The sequence below is a fragment of the Pecten maximus genome, chromosome 2 (assembly GCF_902652985.1).
Source record: "Pecten maximus chromosome 2, xPecMax1.1, whole genome shotgun sequence".
In the NCBI taxonomy this organism is placed as follows: domain Eukaryota; kingdom Metazoa; phylum Mollusca; class Bivalvia; order Pectinida; family Pectinidae; genus Pecten; species Pecten maximus.
Window position 1 is genome coordinate 9030861 of NC_047016.1, and position 17937 is coordinate 9048797.

Here is a 17937-nt window from a genome sequence, read left to right on the forward strand (position 1 = left end):
TCTTTGTATTTTACGCTAGGGATAATATAAGCTATTCATCACCTTGTCTTATTTATATGAGTATCATATTTATGTGTGTATATTTTGTATTAAATATTGGTAGTTGAATACTTATTTTAGGTAAAAATGTTTTCAAAGGGTGAGGGAAGTTGCGGTAAGAAGTTTGTGACATTTTTTTGAAAAGGTGTTAAAATGTTATTGGTAATATGGAAATATTCTTTTGAAATGTATTGCTAATCCATAAAACATGATTTTCGATTTTAAAAGACTGAAGCGTGCTGGAGCTTGTTGGAGCTTGAGTCATGTTATGTTGTATAAATAGTGTATTATCCTTAGTTATTTGTATTAATCTTTCATTGTAAATATTCATGAAGTGAATAAGAGATGCGCGTATGATGAGAGAGCTATATAATTTAGGTAATGAATATAGGACTTGCAATTTATTATGTCATTGTAAGAAATTTGGATGTTCAAAATTCGATTATGTAACTTGAATGATATCTTGGTTATATTTAAGTAGAAATCACAGTTCCGGGGGAATTGATTGTGGGTTTTTTTTGTAGTATGGGTATTCTCGTACGTAGTAATCAAAAACTGTAAATAAGAGCTAATGGTTTAGGGGAGCTTGATTCTCCACCTTTACTATACTGAGATTCGCAACAAACCAACATATTGTCTGAGCATATATGTATTGACGTACATCATACAATGTGTGGGGCGATATATAAAGACTGTCATACATCATACACTGTGTGGGGCGATATATAAAGACTGTCATACATCATACACTGTGTGGGGCGATATATAAAGGCTGTCTTACATCATACACTGTGTGGGGCGATATATAAAGACTGTCATACATCATACAATGTGTGGGGCGATATATAAAGACTGTCATACATCATACAATGTGTGGGGCGATATATAAAGACTGTCATACATCATACAATGTGTGGGGCGATATATAAAGACTATCGTATATCATACAATGTGTGGGGCGATATATAAAGACTGTCATACATCATACAATGTGTGGGGCGATATATAAAGACTGTCATACATCATACAATGTGTGGGCGATATATAAAGACTGTCATACATCATACAATGTGTGGGCGATATATAAAGACTGTCTTACATCATACAATGTGTGGGGCGATATATAAAGACTGTCGTACATCATACAATGTGTGGGGCGATATATAAAGACTATCGTATATCATACAATGTGTGGGGCGATATATAAAGACTGTCATACATCATACAATGTGTGGGGCGATATATAAAGACTGTCATACATCATACAATGTGTGGGCGATATATAAAGACTGTCATACATCATACAATGTGTGGGCGATATATAAAGACTGTCTTACATCATACAATGTGTGGGGCGATATATAAAGACTGTCATACATCATACAATGTGTGGGGCGATATATAAAGACTATCGTATATCATACAATGTGTGGGGCGATATATAAAGACTGTCATACATCATACAATGTGTGGGGCGATATATAAAGACTGTCATACATCATACAATGTGTGGGCGATATATAAAGACTGTCATACATCATACAATGTGTGGGCGATATATAAAGACTGTCTTACATCATACAATGTGTGGGGCGATATATAAAGACTGTCATACATCATACAATGTGTGGGGCGATATATAAAGACTGTCATACATCATACAATGTGTGGGCGATATATAAAGACTGTCATACATCATACAATGTGTGGGCGATATATAAAGACTGTCATACATCATACAATGTGTGGGCGATATATAAAGACTGTCTTACATCATACAATGTGTGGGCGATATATAAAGACTGTCTTACATCATACACTGTGTGGGGCGATATATAAAGACTGTCTTACATCATACAATGTGTGGGCGATATATAAAGACTGTCATACATCATACAATGTGTGGGGCGATATATAAAGACTGTCGTACATCATACAATGTGTGGGGCGATATATAAAGACTGTCATACATCATACAATGTGTGGGGCGATATATAAAGACTGTCATACATCATACAATGTGTGGGGAGATATATAAAGACTGTCATACATCATACAATGTGTGGGGCGATATATAAAGACTGCCGTACATCATACAATGTGTGGGGCGATATATAAAGACTGTCATACATCATACAATGTGTGGGGCGATATATAAAGACTGTCATACATCATACAATGTGTGGGGCGATATATAAAGACTGTCGTACATCATACAATGTGTGGGGCGATATATAAAGACTATCGTACATCATACAATGTGTGGGGCGATATATAAAGACTATCGTACATCATACAATGTGTGGGGCGATATATAAAGACTGTCATACATCATACAATGTGTGGGGCGATATATAAAGACTGTCATACATCATACAATGTGTGGGCGATATATAAAGACTGTCATACATCAAACAATGTGTGGGGCGATATATAAAGACTGTCATACATCATACAATGTGTGGGGCGATATATAAAGACTGTCATACATCATACAATGTGTGGGGCGATATATAAAGACTGTCTTACATCATACACTGTGTGGGCGATATATAAAGACTGTCATACATCATACAATGTGTGGGGCGATATATAAAGACTGTCATACATCATACAATGTGTGGGGCGATATATAAAGACTGTCATACATCATACAATGTGTGGGGTGATATATAAAGACTGTCTTACATCATACAATGTGTGGGGCGATATATAAAGACTGTCCTACATCATACAATGTGTGGGGCGATATATAAAGACTGTCATACATCATACAATGTGTGGGCGGTATATAAAGACTGTCTTACATCATACAATGTGTGGGGCGATATATAAAGACTGTCATACATCATACACTGTGTGGGGCGATATATAAAGACTGTCTTACATCATACAATGTGTGGGGCGATATATAAAGACTGTCATACATCATACAATGTGTGGGGCGATATATAAAGACTGTCATACATCATACAATGTGTGGGCGATATATAAAGACTGTCATACATCATACAATGTGTGGGGCGATATATAAAGACTGTCATACATCATACACTGTGTGGGGCGATATATAAAGACTGTCATATATCATACAATGTGTGGGGCGATACATAAAGACTGTCTTACATCATACACTGTGTGGGCGATATATAAAGACTGTCATACATCATACACTGTGTCGGGCGATATATAAAGACTGTCTTACATCATACACTTTGTGGGGCGATATATAAAGACTGTCATACATCATACAATGTGTGGGGCGATATATAAAGACTGTCTTACATCATACAATGTGTGGGGCGATATATAAAGACTGTCGTACATCATACAATGTGTGGGGCGATATATAAAGACTGTCATACATCATACAATGTTTGGGCGATATATAAAGACTATCGTATATCATAGAATGTGTGGGGCGATATATAAAGACTGTCATACATCATACAATGTGTGGGGCGATATATAAAGACTATCGTACATCATACAATGTGTGGGGCGATATATAAAGACTATCGTACATCATACAATGTGTGGGGCGATATATAAAGACTGTCATACATCATACAATGTGTGGGGCGATATATAAAGACTGTCATACATCATACACTGTGTGGGGCGATATATAAAGATTGTCTTACATCATACAATGTGTGGGGCGATATATAAAGACTGTCATACATCATACAATGTGTGGGGCGATATATAAAGACTGTCTTACATCATACAATGTGTGGGGCGATATATAAAGACTGTCATACATCCTACAATGTGTGGGGCGATATATAAAGACTGTCGTACATCATACAATGTGTGGGGCGATATATAAAGACTGTCGTACATCATACAATGTGTGGGGCGATATATAAAGACTGTCGTACATCATACAATGTGTGGGGCGATATATAAAGACTGTCGTACATCATACAATGTGTGGGGCGATATATAAAGACTGTCGTACATCATACACTGTGTGGGGCGATATATAAAGACTGTCTTACATCATACAATGTGTGGGCGATATATAAAGACTGTCTTACATCATACAATGTGTGGGGCGATATATAAAGACTATCGTATATCATACAATGTGTGGGGCGATATATAAAGACTATCGTATATCATACAATGTGTGGGGCGATATATAAAGACTGTCATACATCATACAATGTGTGGGGCGATATATAAAGACTGTCATACATCAGACAATGTGTGGGCGATATATAAAGACTGTCATACATCATACACTGTGTGGGGCGATATATAAAGACTATCGTACATCATACACTGTGTGGGGCGATATATAAAGACTGTCATACATCATACAATGTGTGGGGCGATATATAAAGACTGTCATACATCATACAATGTGTGGGGCGATATATAAAGACTGTCGTACAACATACAATGTGTGGGGCGATATATAAAGACTGTCGTACATCATACACTGTGTGGGGCGATATATAAAGACTGTCTTACATCATACAATGTGTGGGCGATATATAAAGACTGTCTTACATCATACAATGTGTGGGGCGATATATAAAGACTATCGTATATCATACAATGTGTGGGGCGATATATAAAGACTATCGTATATCATACAATGTGTGGGGCGATATATAAAGACTGTCATACATCATACAATGTGTGGGGCGATATATAAAGACTGTCATACATCAGACAATGTGTGGGCGATATATAAAGACTGTCATACATCATACACTGTGTGGGGCGATATATAAAGACTATCGTACATCATACACTGTGTGGGGCGATATATAAAGACTGTCATACATCATACAATGTGTGGGGCGATATATAAAGACTGTCATACATCATACAATGTGTGGGCGGTATATAAAGACTGTCTTACATCATACAATGTGTGGGGCGATATATAAAGACTGTCATACATCATACAATGTGTGGGGCGATATATAAAGACTGTCATACGTCATACACTGTGTGGGGCGATATATAAAGACTGTCATACATTATACAATGTGTGGGGCGATATATAAAGACTGTCATATATCATACACTGTGTGGGGCGATATATAAAGACTGTCATACATCATACAATGTGTGGGCGGTATATAAAGACTGTCTTACATCATACAATGTGTGGGCGATATATAAAGACTGTCATACATCATACAATGTGTGGGGCGATATATAAAGACTGTCATACATCATACAATGTGTGGGACGATATATAAAGACTGTCGTATATCATACAATGTGTGGGGCGATATATAAAGACTGTCTTACATCATACAATGTGTGGGACGATATATAAAGACTGTCGTATATCATACAATGTGTGGGCGATATATAAAGACTGTCTTACATAATACAATGTGTGGGGCGATATATAAAGACTGTCGTACATCATACAATGTGTGGGGCGATATATAAAGACTGTCTTACATCATACAATGTGTGGGGCGATATATAAAGACTGTCATACATCATACAATGTGTGGGCGATATATAAAGACTGTCATACATCATACAATGTGTGGGGCGATAGATAAAGACAGTCTTACATCATACAATGAGTGGGGCGATATATAAAGACTGTCATACGTCATACAATGTGTGGGGCGATATATAAAGAATGTCGTATATCATACAATGTGTGGGGCGATATATAAAGACTGTCTTACATCATACACTGTGTGGGGCGATATATAAAGACTGTCATACATCATACAATGTGTGGGCGATATATAAAGACTGTCATACATCATACACTGTGTGGGGCGATACATAAAGACTATCGTACATCATACAATGTGTGGGGCGATATATAAAGACTGTCATACATCATACAATGTGTGGGGCGATATATAAAGACTATCGTACATCATACAATGTGTGGGGCGATATATAAAGACTGTCTTACATCATACAATGTGTGGGGCGATATATAAAGACTGTCTTACATCATACACTGTGTGGGGCGATATATAAAGACTGTCGTACATCATACACTGTGTGGGGCGATATATAAAGACTGTCGTATATCATACAATGTGTGGGGCGATATATAAAGACTGTCATACATCATACAATGTGTGGGACGATATATAAAGACTGTCATACATCATACAATGTGTGGGCGATATATAAAGACTATCGTACATCATACAATGTGTGGGGCGATAGATAAAGACTGTCATACATCATACAATGTGTGGGCGATATATAAAGACTATCGTACATCATACAATGTGTGGGGCGATGTATAAACACTATCGTACATCATACAATGTGTGGGCGATATATAAAGACTGTCTTACATCATACAATGTGTGGGGCGATATATAAAGACTGTCATACATCATACAATGTGTGGGCGATATATAAAGACTGTCATACATCATACAATGTGTGGGGCGATATATAAAGACTGTCTTACATCATACAATGTGTGGGGCGATATATAAAGACTATCGTATATCATACAATGTGTGGGGCGATATATAAAGACTGTCATACATCATACAATGTGTGGGGCGATATATAAAGACTGCCATACATCATACAATGTGTGGGGCGATATATAAAGACTGTCATACATCATACAATGTGTGGGGCGATATATAAAGACTGTCTTACATCATACAATGTGTGGGGCGATATATAAAGACTATCGTATATCATACAATGTGTGGGGCGATATATAAAGACTGTCATACATCATACAATGTGTGGGGCGATATATAAAGACTGTCATACATCATACAATGTGTGGGCGATATATAAAGACTATCGTATATCATACAATGTGTGGGCGATATATAAAGACTATCGTATATCATACAATGTGTGGGGCGATATATAAAGACTGTCATACATCATACAATGTGTGGGGCGATATATAAAGACTGTCATACATCATACAATGTGTGGGCGATATATAAAGACTGTCATACATCATACAATGTGTGGGCGATATATAAAGACTGTCTTACATCATACAATGTGTGGGGCGATATATAAAGACTGTCATACATCATACAATGTGTGGGGCGATATATAAAGACTATCGTATATCATACAATGTGTGGGGCGATATATAAAGACTGTCATACATCATACAATGTGTGGGGCGATATATAAAGACTGTCATACATCATACAATGTGTGGGCGATATATAAAGACTGTCATACATCATACAATGTGTGGGCGATATATAAAGACTGTCTTACATCATACAATGTGTGGGGCGATATATAAAGACTGTCATACATCATACAATGTGTGGGGCGATATATAAAGACTATCGTACATCATACAATGTGTGGGCGATATATAAAGACTGTCGTACATCATACAATGTGTGGGCGATATATAAAGACTGTCATACATCATACAATGTGTGGGCGATATATAAAGACTGTCTTACATCATACAATGTGTGGGCGATATATAAAGACTGTCTTACATCATACACTGTGTGGGGCGATATATAAAGACTGTCTTACATCATACAATGTGTGGGCGATATATAAAGACTGTCATACATCATACAATGTGTGGGGCGATATATAAAGACTGTCGTACATCATACAATGTGTGGGGCGATATATAAAGACTGTCATACATCATACAATGTGTGGGGCGATATATAAAGACTGTCATACATCATACAATGTGTGGGGCGATATATAAAGACTGTCATACATCATACAATGTGTGGGGCGATATATAAAGACTGTCGTACATCATACAATGTGTGGGGCGATATATAAAGACTGTCATACATCATACAATGTGTGGGGCGATATATAAAGACTGTCATACATCATACAATGTGTGGGGCGATATATAAAGACTGTCATACATCATACAATGTGTGGGGCGATATATAAAGACTATCGTACATCATACAATGTGTGGGGCGATATATAAAGACTATCGTACATCATACAATGTGTGGGGCGATATATAAAGACTGTCATACATCATACAATGTGTGGGGCGATATATAAAGACTGTCATACATCATACAATGTGTGGGCGATATATAAAGACTGTCATACATCAAACAATGTGTGGGGCGATATATAAAGACTGTCATACATCATACAATGTGTGGGGCGATATATAAAGACTGTCATACATCATACAATGTGTGGGGCGATATATAAAGACTGTCTTACATCATACACTGTGTGGGCGATATATAAAGACTGTCATACATCATACAATGTGTGGGGCGATATATAAAGACTGTCATACATCATACAATGTGTGGGGCGATATATAAAGACTGTCATACATCATACAATGTGTGGGGTGATATATAAAGACTGTCTTACATCATACAATGTGTGGGGCGATATATAAAGACTGTCATACATCATACAATGTGTGGGGCGATATATAAAGACTGTCATACATCATACAATGTGTGGGCGGTATATAAAGACTGTCTTACATCATACAATGTGTGGGGCGATATATAAAGACTGTCATACATCATACACTGTGTGGGGCGATATATAAAGACTGTCTTACATCATACAATGTGTGGGGCGATATATAAAGACTGTCATACATCATACAATGTGTGGGGCGATATATAAAGACTGTCATACATCATACAATGTGTGGGCGATATATAAAGACTGTCATACATCATACAATGTGTGGGGCGATATATAAAGACTGTCATACATCATACACTGTGTGGGGCGATATATAAAGACTGTCATATATCATACAATGTGTGGGGCGATACATAAAGACTGTCTTACATCATACACTGTGTGGGCGATATATAAAGACTGTCATACATCATACACTGTGTCGGGCGATATATAAAGACTGTCTTACATCATACACTGTGTGGGGCGATATATAAAGACTGTCATACATCATACAATGTGTGGGGCGATATATAAAGACTGTCTTACATCATACAATGTGTGGGGCGATATATAAAGACTGTCGTACATCATACAATGTGTGGGGCGATATATAAAGACTGTCATACATCATACAATGTTTGGGCGATATATAAAGACTATCGTATATCATAGAATGTGTGGGGCGATATATAAAGACTGTCATACATCATACAATGTGTGGGGCGATATATAAAGACTATCGTACATCATACAATGTGTGGGGCGATATATAAAGACTATCGTACATCATACAATGTGTGGGGCGATATATAAAGACTGTCATACATCATACAATGTGTGGGGCGATATATAAAGACTGTCATACATCATACACTGTGTGGGGCGATATATAAAGATTGTCTTACATCATACAATGTGTGGGGCGATATATAAAGACTGTCATACATCATACAATGTGTGGGGCGATATATAAAGACTGTCTTACATCATACAATGTGTGGGGCGATATATAAAGACTGTCATACATCCTACAATGTGTGGGGCGATATATAAAGACTGTCGTACATCATACAATGTGTGGGGCGATATATAAAGACTGTCGTACATCATACAATGTGTGGGGCGATATATAAAGACTGTCGTACATCATACAATGTGTGGGGCGATATATAAAGACTGTCGTACATCATACAACGTGTGGGGCGATATATAAAGACTGTCGTACATCATACACTGTGTGGGGCGATATATAAAGACTGTCTTACATCATACAATGTGTGGGCGATATATAAAGACTGTCTTACATCATACAATGTGTGGGGCGATATATAAAGACTATCGTATATCATACAATGTGTGGGGCGATATATAAAGACTATCGTATATCATACAATGTGTGGGGCGATATATAAAGACTGTCATACATCATACAATGTGTGGGGCGATATATAAAGACTGTCATACATCATACAATGTGTGGGCGATATATAAAGACTGTCATACATCATACACTGTGTGGGGCGATATATAAAGACTATCGTACATCATACACTGTGTGGGGCGATATATAAAGACTGTCATACATCATACAATGTGTGGGGCGATATATAAAGACTGTCATACATCATACAATGTGTGGGGCGATATATAAAGACTGTCATACATCATACACTGTGTGGGGCGATATATAAAGACTGTCATACATCATACAATGTGTGGGGCGATATATAAAGACTGTCATACATCATACAATGTGTGGGCGATATATAAAGACTGTCATACATCATACAATGTGTGGGGCGATATATAAAGACTATCGTATATCATACAATGTGTGGGCCGATATATAAAGACTGTCATACATCATACAATGTGTGGGCGATATATAAAGACTGTCTTACATCATACAATGTGTGGGGCGATATATAAAGACTGTCTTACATCATACAATGTGTGGGGCGATATATAAAGACTATCGTACATCATACAATGTGTGGGCGATATATAAAGACTATCGTATATCATACAATGTGTGGGGCGATATATAAAGACTGTCATACATCATACAATGTGTGGGGCGATATATAAAGACTGTCATACATCATACACTGTGTGGGGCGATATATAAAGACTGTCATACATCATACAATGTGTGGGGCGATATATAAAGACTGTCGTACATCATACAATGTGTGGGGCGATATATAAAGACTGTCGTATATCATACAATGTGTGGGGCGATATATAAGGACTGTCTTACATCATACAATGTGTGGGGCGATATATAAAGACTGTCTTACATCATACAATGTGTGGGGCGATATATAAAGACTGTCATACATCATACACTGTGTGGGGCGATATATAAAGACTGTCTTACATCATACAATGTGTGGGCGATATATAAAGACTGTCGTATATCATACAATGTGTGGGGCGATATATAAAGACTATCGTACATCATACAATGTGTGGGGCGATATATAAAGACTGTCATACATCATACAATGTGTGGGGCGATATATAAAGACTGTCATACATCATACACTGTGTGGGGCGATATATAAAGACTGTCATACATCATACAATGTGTGGGGCGATATATAAAGACTGTCATACATCATACAATGTGTGGGGCGATATATAAAGACTGTCATACATCATACACTGTGTGGGGCGATATATAAAGACTGTCTTACATCATACAATGTGTGGGGCGATATATAAAGACTATCGTATATCATACAATGTGTGGGGCGATATATAAAGACTATCGTATATCATACAATGTGTGGGGCGATATATAAAGACTGTCATACATCATACAATGTGTGGGGCGATATATAAAGACTGTCATACATCATACAATGTGTGGGCGATATATAAAGACTGTCATACATCATACACTGTGTGGGGCGATATATAAAGACTATCGTACATCATACACTGTGTGGGGCGATATATAAAGACTGTCATACATCATACAATGTGTGGGGCGATATATAAAGACTGTCATACATCATACAATGTGTGGGGCGATATATAAAGACTGTCATACATCATACACTGTGTGGGGCGATATATAAAGACTGTCATACATCATACAATGTGTGGGGCGATATATAAAGACTGTCATACATCATACAATGTGTGGGCGATATATAAAGACTGTCATACATCATACAATGTGTGGGGCGATATATAAAGACTATCGTATATCATACAATGTGTGGGCCGATATATAAAGACTGTCATACATCATACAATGTGTGGGCGATATATAAAGACTGTCTTACATCATACAATGTGTGGGGCGATATATAAAGACTGTCTTACATCATACAATGTGTGGGGCGATATATAAAGACTATCGTACATCATACAATGTGTGGGCGATATATAAAGACTATCGTATATCATACAATGTGTGGGGCGATATATAAAGACTGTCATACATCATACAATGTGTGGGGCGATATATAAAGACTGTCATACATCATACACTGTGTGGGGCGATATATAAAGACTGTCATACATCATACAATGTGTGGGGCGATATATAAAGACTGTCGTACATCATACAATGTGTGGGGCGATATATAAAGACTGTCGTATATCATACAATGTGTGGGGCGATATATAAAGACTGTCTTACATCATACAATGTGTGGGGCGATATATAAAGACTGTCTTACATCATACAATGTGTGGGGCGATATATAAAGACTGTCATACATCATACACTGTGTGGGGCGATATATAAAGACTGTCTTACATCATACAATGTGTGGGCGATATATAAAGACTGTCGTATATCATACAATGTGTGGGGCGATATATAAAGACTATCGTACATCATACAATGTGTGGGGCGATATATAAAGACTGTCATATATCATACAATGTGTGGGGCGATATATAAAGACTGTCATACATCATACACTGTGTGGGGCGATATATAAAGACTGTCATACATCATACAATGTGTGGGGCGATATATAAAGACTGTCATACATCATACAATGTGTGGGGCGATATATAAAGACTGTCATACATCATACACTGTGTGGGGCGATATATAAAGACTGTCGTACATCATACAATGTGTGGGGCGATATATAAAGACTGTCATACATCATACAATGTGTGGGGCGATACATAAAGACGTTTTAATCATAAAGATCGAAATATACCAAACAATTTATCAAAAAGAAGAACAAAAATTAAATTTTACAGTGAATACATACCAGCATTCCAAGCCTTTTCATGGAATATTACATATTCTTATTAGTTAACATAAGTCTACAAATGCCTTATTAATTTGATTTTTTTCATCCTTATGTTTTTAAGATGAAAAAAAAACGCATTTTTTCCAGTGCAATATCCAACATATGAAGTTTTTCATACCTAAACTCCTACTGCTATGTTTTCTTGTAGAATGCGTGTCCTTGTCGCTGTGTTGTGTGTGACTACGGTATGGGGATACCGGTATTTCCAGGATGAGATTCCTAACGGGGCAGCAGTACCACACCCGTGTAAGACCAACTTCATCTGGTGGGGCGTGGGTCACCTCAACCCCCGGGGAGGGGGTAGCGTCAATCCGTTTGGTGAAGATTTCAAGAACGCTGGAATGGTTTGTTAATGCATTAAAGTATAGTATGTATAGTGGTACTCATATTAACGAATTAAAGTATAGTATGCATGGTGGTACTCATATTAACGAGTTAAAATGATTTTCTTTTCTATTTCACATTCACGTTTGGCTATTTTAACATTTTCTAAAATTAACACAAAGATATATTGAATAAGTAAACAGTCGTCGCCATGCCAGCAAAGAATTGGGGATTGATAAAGTTTACAGTCCTTAGATTAATTATTGCAATCCATTCATACGAGGAAGTTGACAATTCTTCCAGTAAAATAGAACATATTACTGTTAGAGTACTTTTTTTCTAAATTGCATGCTACATTTACGTCAAAAAGGTGTGTGGATATGATGAAATAAAACAACGAAAAGTTTACATTACTTAGTAATATTGTTTTCTATGGATAAAATGAGTAAAGAAGGAAAATGAAAAAAAATGAAAGCTCGAAACGGTTATTTTATCACACACATCACGCTATCCTGCTAAAGACAAAATATAATGAATTTCATGGATACTTTGTTATCTACTTAATTTCAAACGTAATAGAATTAATTAAGAAAAATCTATTCGCTTGATCATCGAATGCAGAAAGTGTTGTGTCCAACTGAGAATTTTTGCTTATACTCGAAACACCTTTACAAAGTCGCATTGAATTCTAGTTTCTTGCCTGACATATTACAGAAGTGGACAAGAGCCCTGTGTGAGATGGACTCTGACGGAGACGGAGAGACAAACGGACAGGAGTTGGGAGACCCGGATTGTGTGTGGACCAAAGGAAGTGTCGCGGCGGTCACCAAAGACATCAGTCATCCTGGTCTGTGTTTAACACAACCTTTATTATTAACTTGCAAAATATGCATAACATATGTGTTACAGATATATAGATTATCTACATTTATACACACGTTACACACAGCTACTGTCAGACTGTAGATGCATGTGTTACAGACAGCTATCGTCATACTGTAAATACATGTATACATTCGTTATAGTAAAAAGTATGTCCGTCCGTCCCGTTCTGTCCTGTTTTCATTCAATGCCATATTTTGAAAACCTCTCATACCATCCCCTTTCAAGCGGAAATATTTTCGGAATCATTGCTTTACATTTAGAACCTCTCAACAGATTTTGTTAAATTTCACAAAATGACAACAATAAGCTTGTGCATAGGAGCCGGGATATTAAAAATATTTGTTATTTGTGATTTGTATTACGGATACATATGTAGGTGTTTGTTATTTGTATTACTGATACATATGTAGATGTTTGTTATTTGTAATTTGTATTACTGATACATATGTAGGTGTTTGTTATATGTAATTTGTATTTCTGATACATATGTAGGTGTTTGTACTCCATATTCGGATCCAGCCTGCCAAGCAGCCAACACATGGATTGACTGCAAACTTGAAGACTTTCACTGCGATGCGTTTAGCGAAGAAGGTCAGTGTCTAAATTAGTTTCATAAACGCTTAAATGAACATGTACAGAACAGTTTAGTTATCAGAAACACTTACATTAACATGTACATAATAGTTTAGTTATCAAAAACACTTACACTGAGACGTACATAACAGTTATCAGAAACACTAACATTAACACGTGCATAACAGAAACACTAACATTGAGGCGTACATAACAGTTAACAGAAACACTAACATTGAGGCGTACACAGCAGTTTAGTAATCAGAAACACTAACATTGAGGCGTACATAACAGTTATCAGAAACACTAACATTGAGACGTACATAACAGTTATCAGAAACACTAACATTAACACGTGCATAACAGAAACACTAACATTGAGGCGTACATAACAGTTATCAGAAACACTAACATTGAGGCGTACATAACAGTTATCAGAAACACTAACATTGAGGCGTACACAGCAGTTTAGTTATCAGAAACACTAACATTGAGACGTACATAACAGTTATCAGAAACACTAACATTAACACGTGCATAACAGAAACACTAACATTGAGGCGTACATAACAGTTAACAGAAACACTAACATTGAGGCGTACACAGCAGTTTAGTAATCAGAAACACTAACATTGAGGCGTACATAACAGTTAACAGAAACACTAACATTGAGGCGTACACAGCAGTTTAGTAATCAGAAACACTAACATTGAGGCGTACATAACAGTTATCAGAAACACTAACATTGAGACGTACATAACAGTTATCAGAAACACTAACATTGAGGCGTACATAACAGTTAACAGAAACTATAGCGACACACATTAGTACAAACACTAACATTGAGGCGTACATAACAGTTATCGAACACTAACATTGCGTACAACAGTTTAGAAAGAACTAATACGTAATAAATTAGCTACATAGCTACAAACATAACGAACAACATTGACGACACACATTAGTAACAGAACACTAACTTGAGGACATAACAGTTATCAGAAACACTAACATGAGGCGTACAACAGTTATAGAAACTAACATTGACGTCATAACATATAGAACAAATACACAAAGTGTAATCAGAAACACTAACATTGAGGCGTACATACAGAAACAACATTGGCGTACACAGTTTAATCAAAAACTACATTGCGACAATTTTAGTATCAGAACACTAACATGAGGCGTACATACAGTTACAGAACAACATGAGGCGACAACAGTTAGTAATCAGAACACTAACATGAGCGTACATAACGTTAGATCAAAACACATTGAGCGACACATTAGAACAAACACTAACATTGAGGCGTACATAACAGTTATCAGAAACACTAACATTGAGGCGTACATAACAGTTAATCAGAAACACTAACATTGAGGCGTACACAGCAGTTTAGTAATCAGAAACACTAACATTGAGGCGTACATAACAGTTATCAGAAACACTAACATTGAGGCGTACACAGCAGTTTAGTAATCAGAAACACTAACATTGAGGCGTACATAACAGTTAGTATCAGAAACACTAACATTGAGGCGTACACAGCAGTTTAGTAATCAGAAACACTAACATTGAGGCGTACATAACATTTAGTAATCAGAAACACTAACATTGAGGCGTACATAACAGTTTAGTAATCAGAAACACTAACATTGAGGCGTACATAAGCAGTTTAGTAATCAGAAACACTAACATTGAGGCGTACATAACAGTTTAGTAATCAGAAACACTAACATTGAGGCGTACATAACAGTTTAGTAATCAGAAACACTAACATTGAGGCGTACATAACAGTTTAGTAATCAGAAACACTAACATTGAGGCGTACACAGCAGTTTAGTAATCAGAAACACTAACATTGAGACGTACATAACAGTTATCAGAAACACTAACATTGAGGCGTACATAACAGTTATCAGAAACACTAACATCAACACGTGCATAACAGAAACACTAACATTGAGGCGTACATAACAGTTATCAGAAACACTAACATGAGACGTACATAACAGTTTAGTTATCAGAAACACTAACATTGAGACGTACATAACAGTTATCAGAAACACTAACATTGAGACGTACATAACAGTTTGTTCAGAAACACTAACATTGAGACGTACACACAGTTATCAGAACACTAACATTGAGGCGTACAACAGTTAGTAACAGAAACACTAACATTGAGGCGTACATAACAGTTTAGTTATCAGAAACACTAACATTGAGACGTACATAACAGTTATCAGAAACACTAACATTGAGGCGTACATAACAGTTTAGTTATCAGAAACACTAACATTGAGGCGTACACAACAGTTTAGTTATCAGAAACACTAACATTGAGACGTACATAACAGTTATCAGAAACACTAACATTGAGACGTACATAACAGTTTAGTTATCAAAAACACTAACATTGAGACGTCCATAACAGTTTAGTTATCAGAAACACTAACATTGAGGCGTACATAACAGTTTAGTAATGAAAACTAACATTGACGTAAACAGTTGAACAAAATCATAACATTGAGGCGTACACAACAGTTTAGTAATCAGAAACACTAACATTGAGACGTACATAACAGTTTAGTTATCAGAAACACTAACATTGAGACGTACATAACAGTTTAGTAATCAGAAACACTAACATTGAGACGTACACAGCAGTTTAGTAATCAGAAACACTAACATTGAGACGTACATAACAGTTTAGTAATCAGAAACACTAACATTGAGACGTACAGAACAGTTATCAGAAACACAACATTAACTAAACAGTTATCAGAAACACTAACATTGAGGCGTACATAACAGTTATCAGAAACACTAACATTGAGGCGTACACAGCAGTTTAGTTATCAGAAACACTAACATTGAGGCGTACATAACAGAAACACTAACATTGAGGCGTACATAACAGTTTAGTAATCAGAAACACTAACATTGAGGCGTACATAACAGTTTAGTAATCAGAAACACTAACATTGAGGCGTACATAACAGAAACACTAACATTGAGGCGTACATAACAGTTTAGTAATCAGAAACACTAACATTGAGGCGTACATAACAGTTAGTAATCAGAAAACACTAACATTGAGGCGTACATAAACAGTTTAGTAATCAGAAACACTAACATTGAGGCGTACATAACAGTTTAGTAATCAGAAAACTAACATTGAGGCGTACACAGCAGTTAAGTAATCAGAAACACTAACATTGAGACGTACACAGCAGTTTAGTAATCAGAAACACTAACATTGAGGCGTACATATCAGAAACACTAACATTGAGACGTACATAACAGTTTAGTAATCAGAAACACTAACATTGAGACGTACATAACAGTTATCAGAAACACTAACATTGAGACGTACATAACAGTTATCAGAAACACTAACATTGAGACGTACATAACAGTTATCAGAAACAC

At 36.5% G+C, this 17937-nt stretch overlaps 1 protein-coding gene across 3 annotated transcripts in view; it reads left to right on the forward strand.

The window, feature by feature from the left end:
* The window catches only part of LOC117316569 (peptidyl-glycine alpha-amidating monooxygenase A-like), a 36075-nt gene that overhangs the window by 4588 nt on the left and 13550 nt on the right, over positions 1-17937 (forward strand). For all 3 annotated transcript variants that reach the window (XM_033871223.1, XM_033871213.1, XM_033871233.1), the window contains exons 2-4: positions 12865-13060; positions 13755-13887; positions 14418-14516. In XM_033871223.1, coding sequence (XP_033727114.1) covers positions 12866-13060; positions 13755-13887; positions 14418-14516 — 427 coding nt within the window. In that variant the 5' untranslated portion in view covers position 12865. The remainder of the gene's footprint in view (positions 1-12864; positions 13061-13754; positions 13888-14417; positions 14517-17937) is intronic.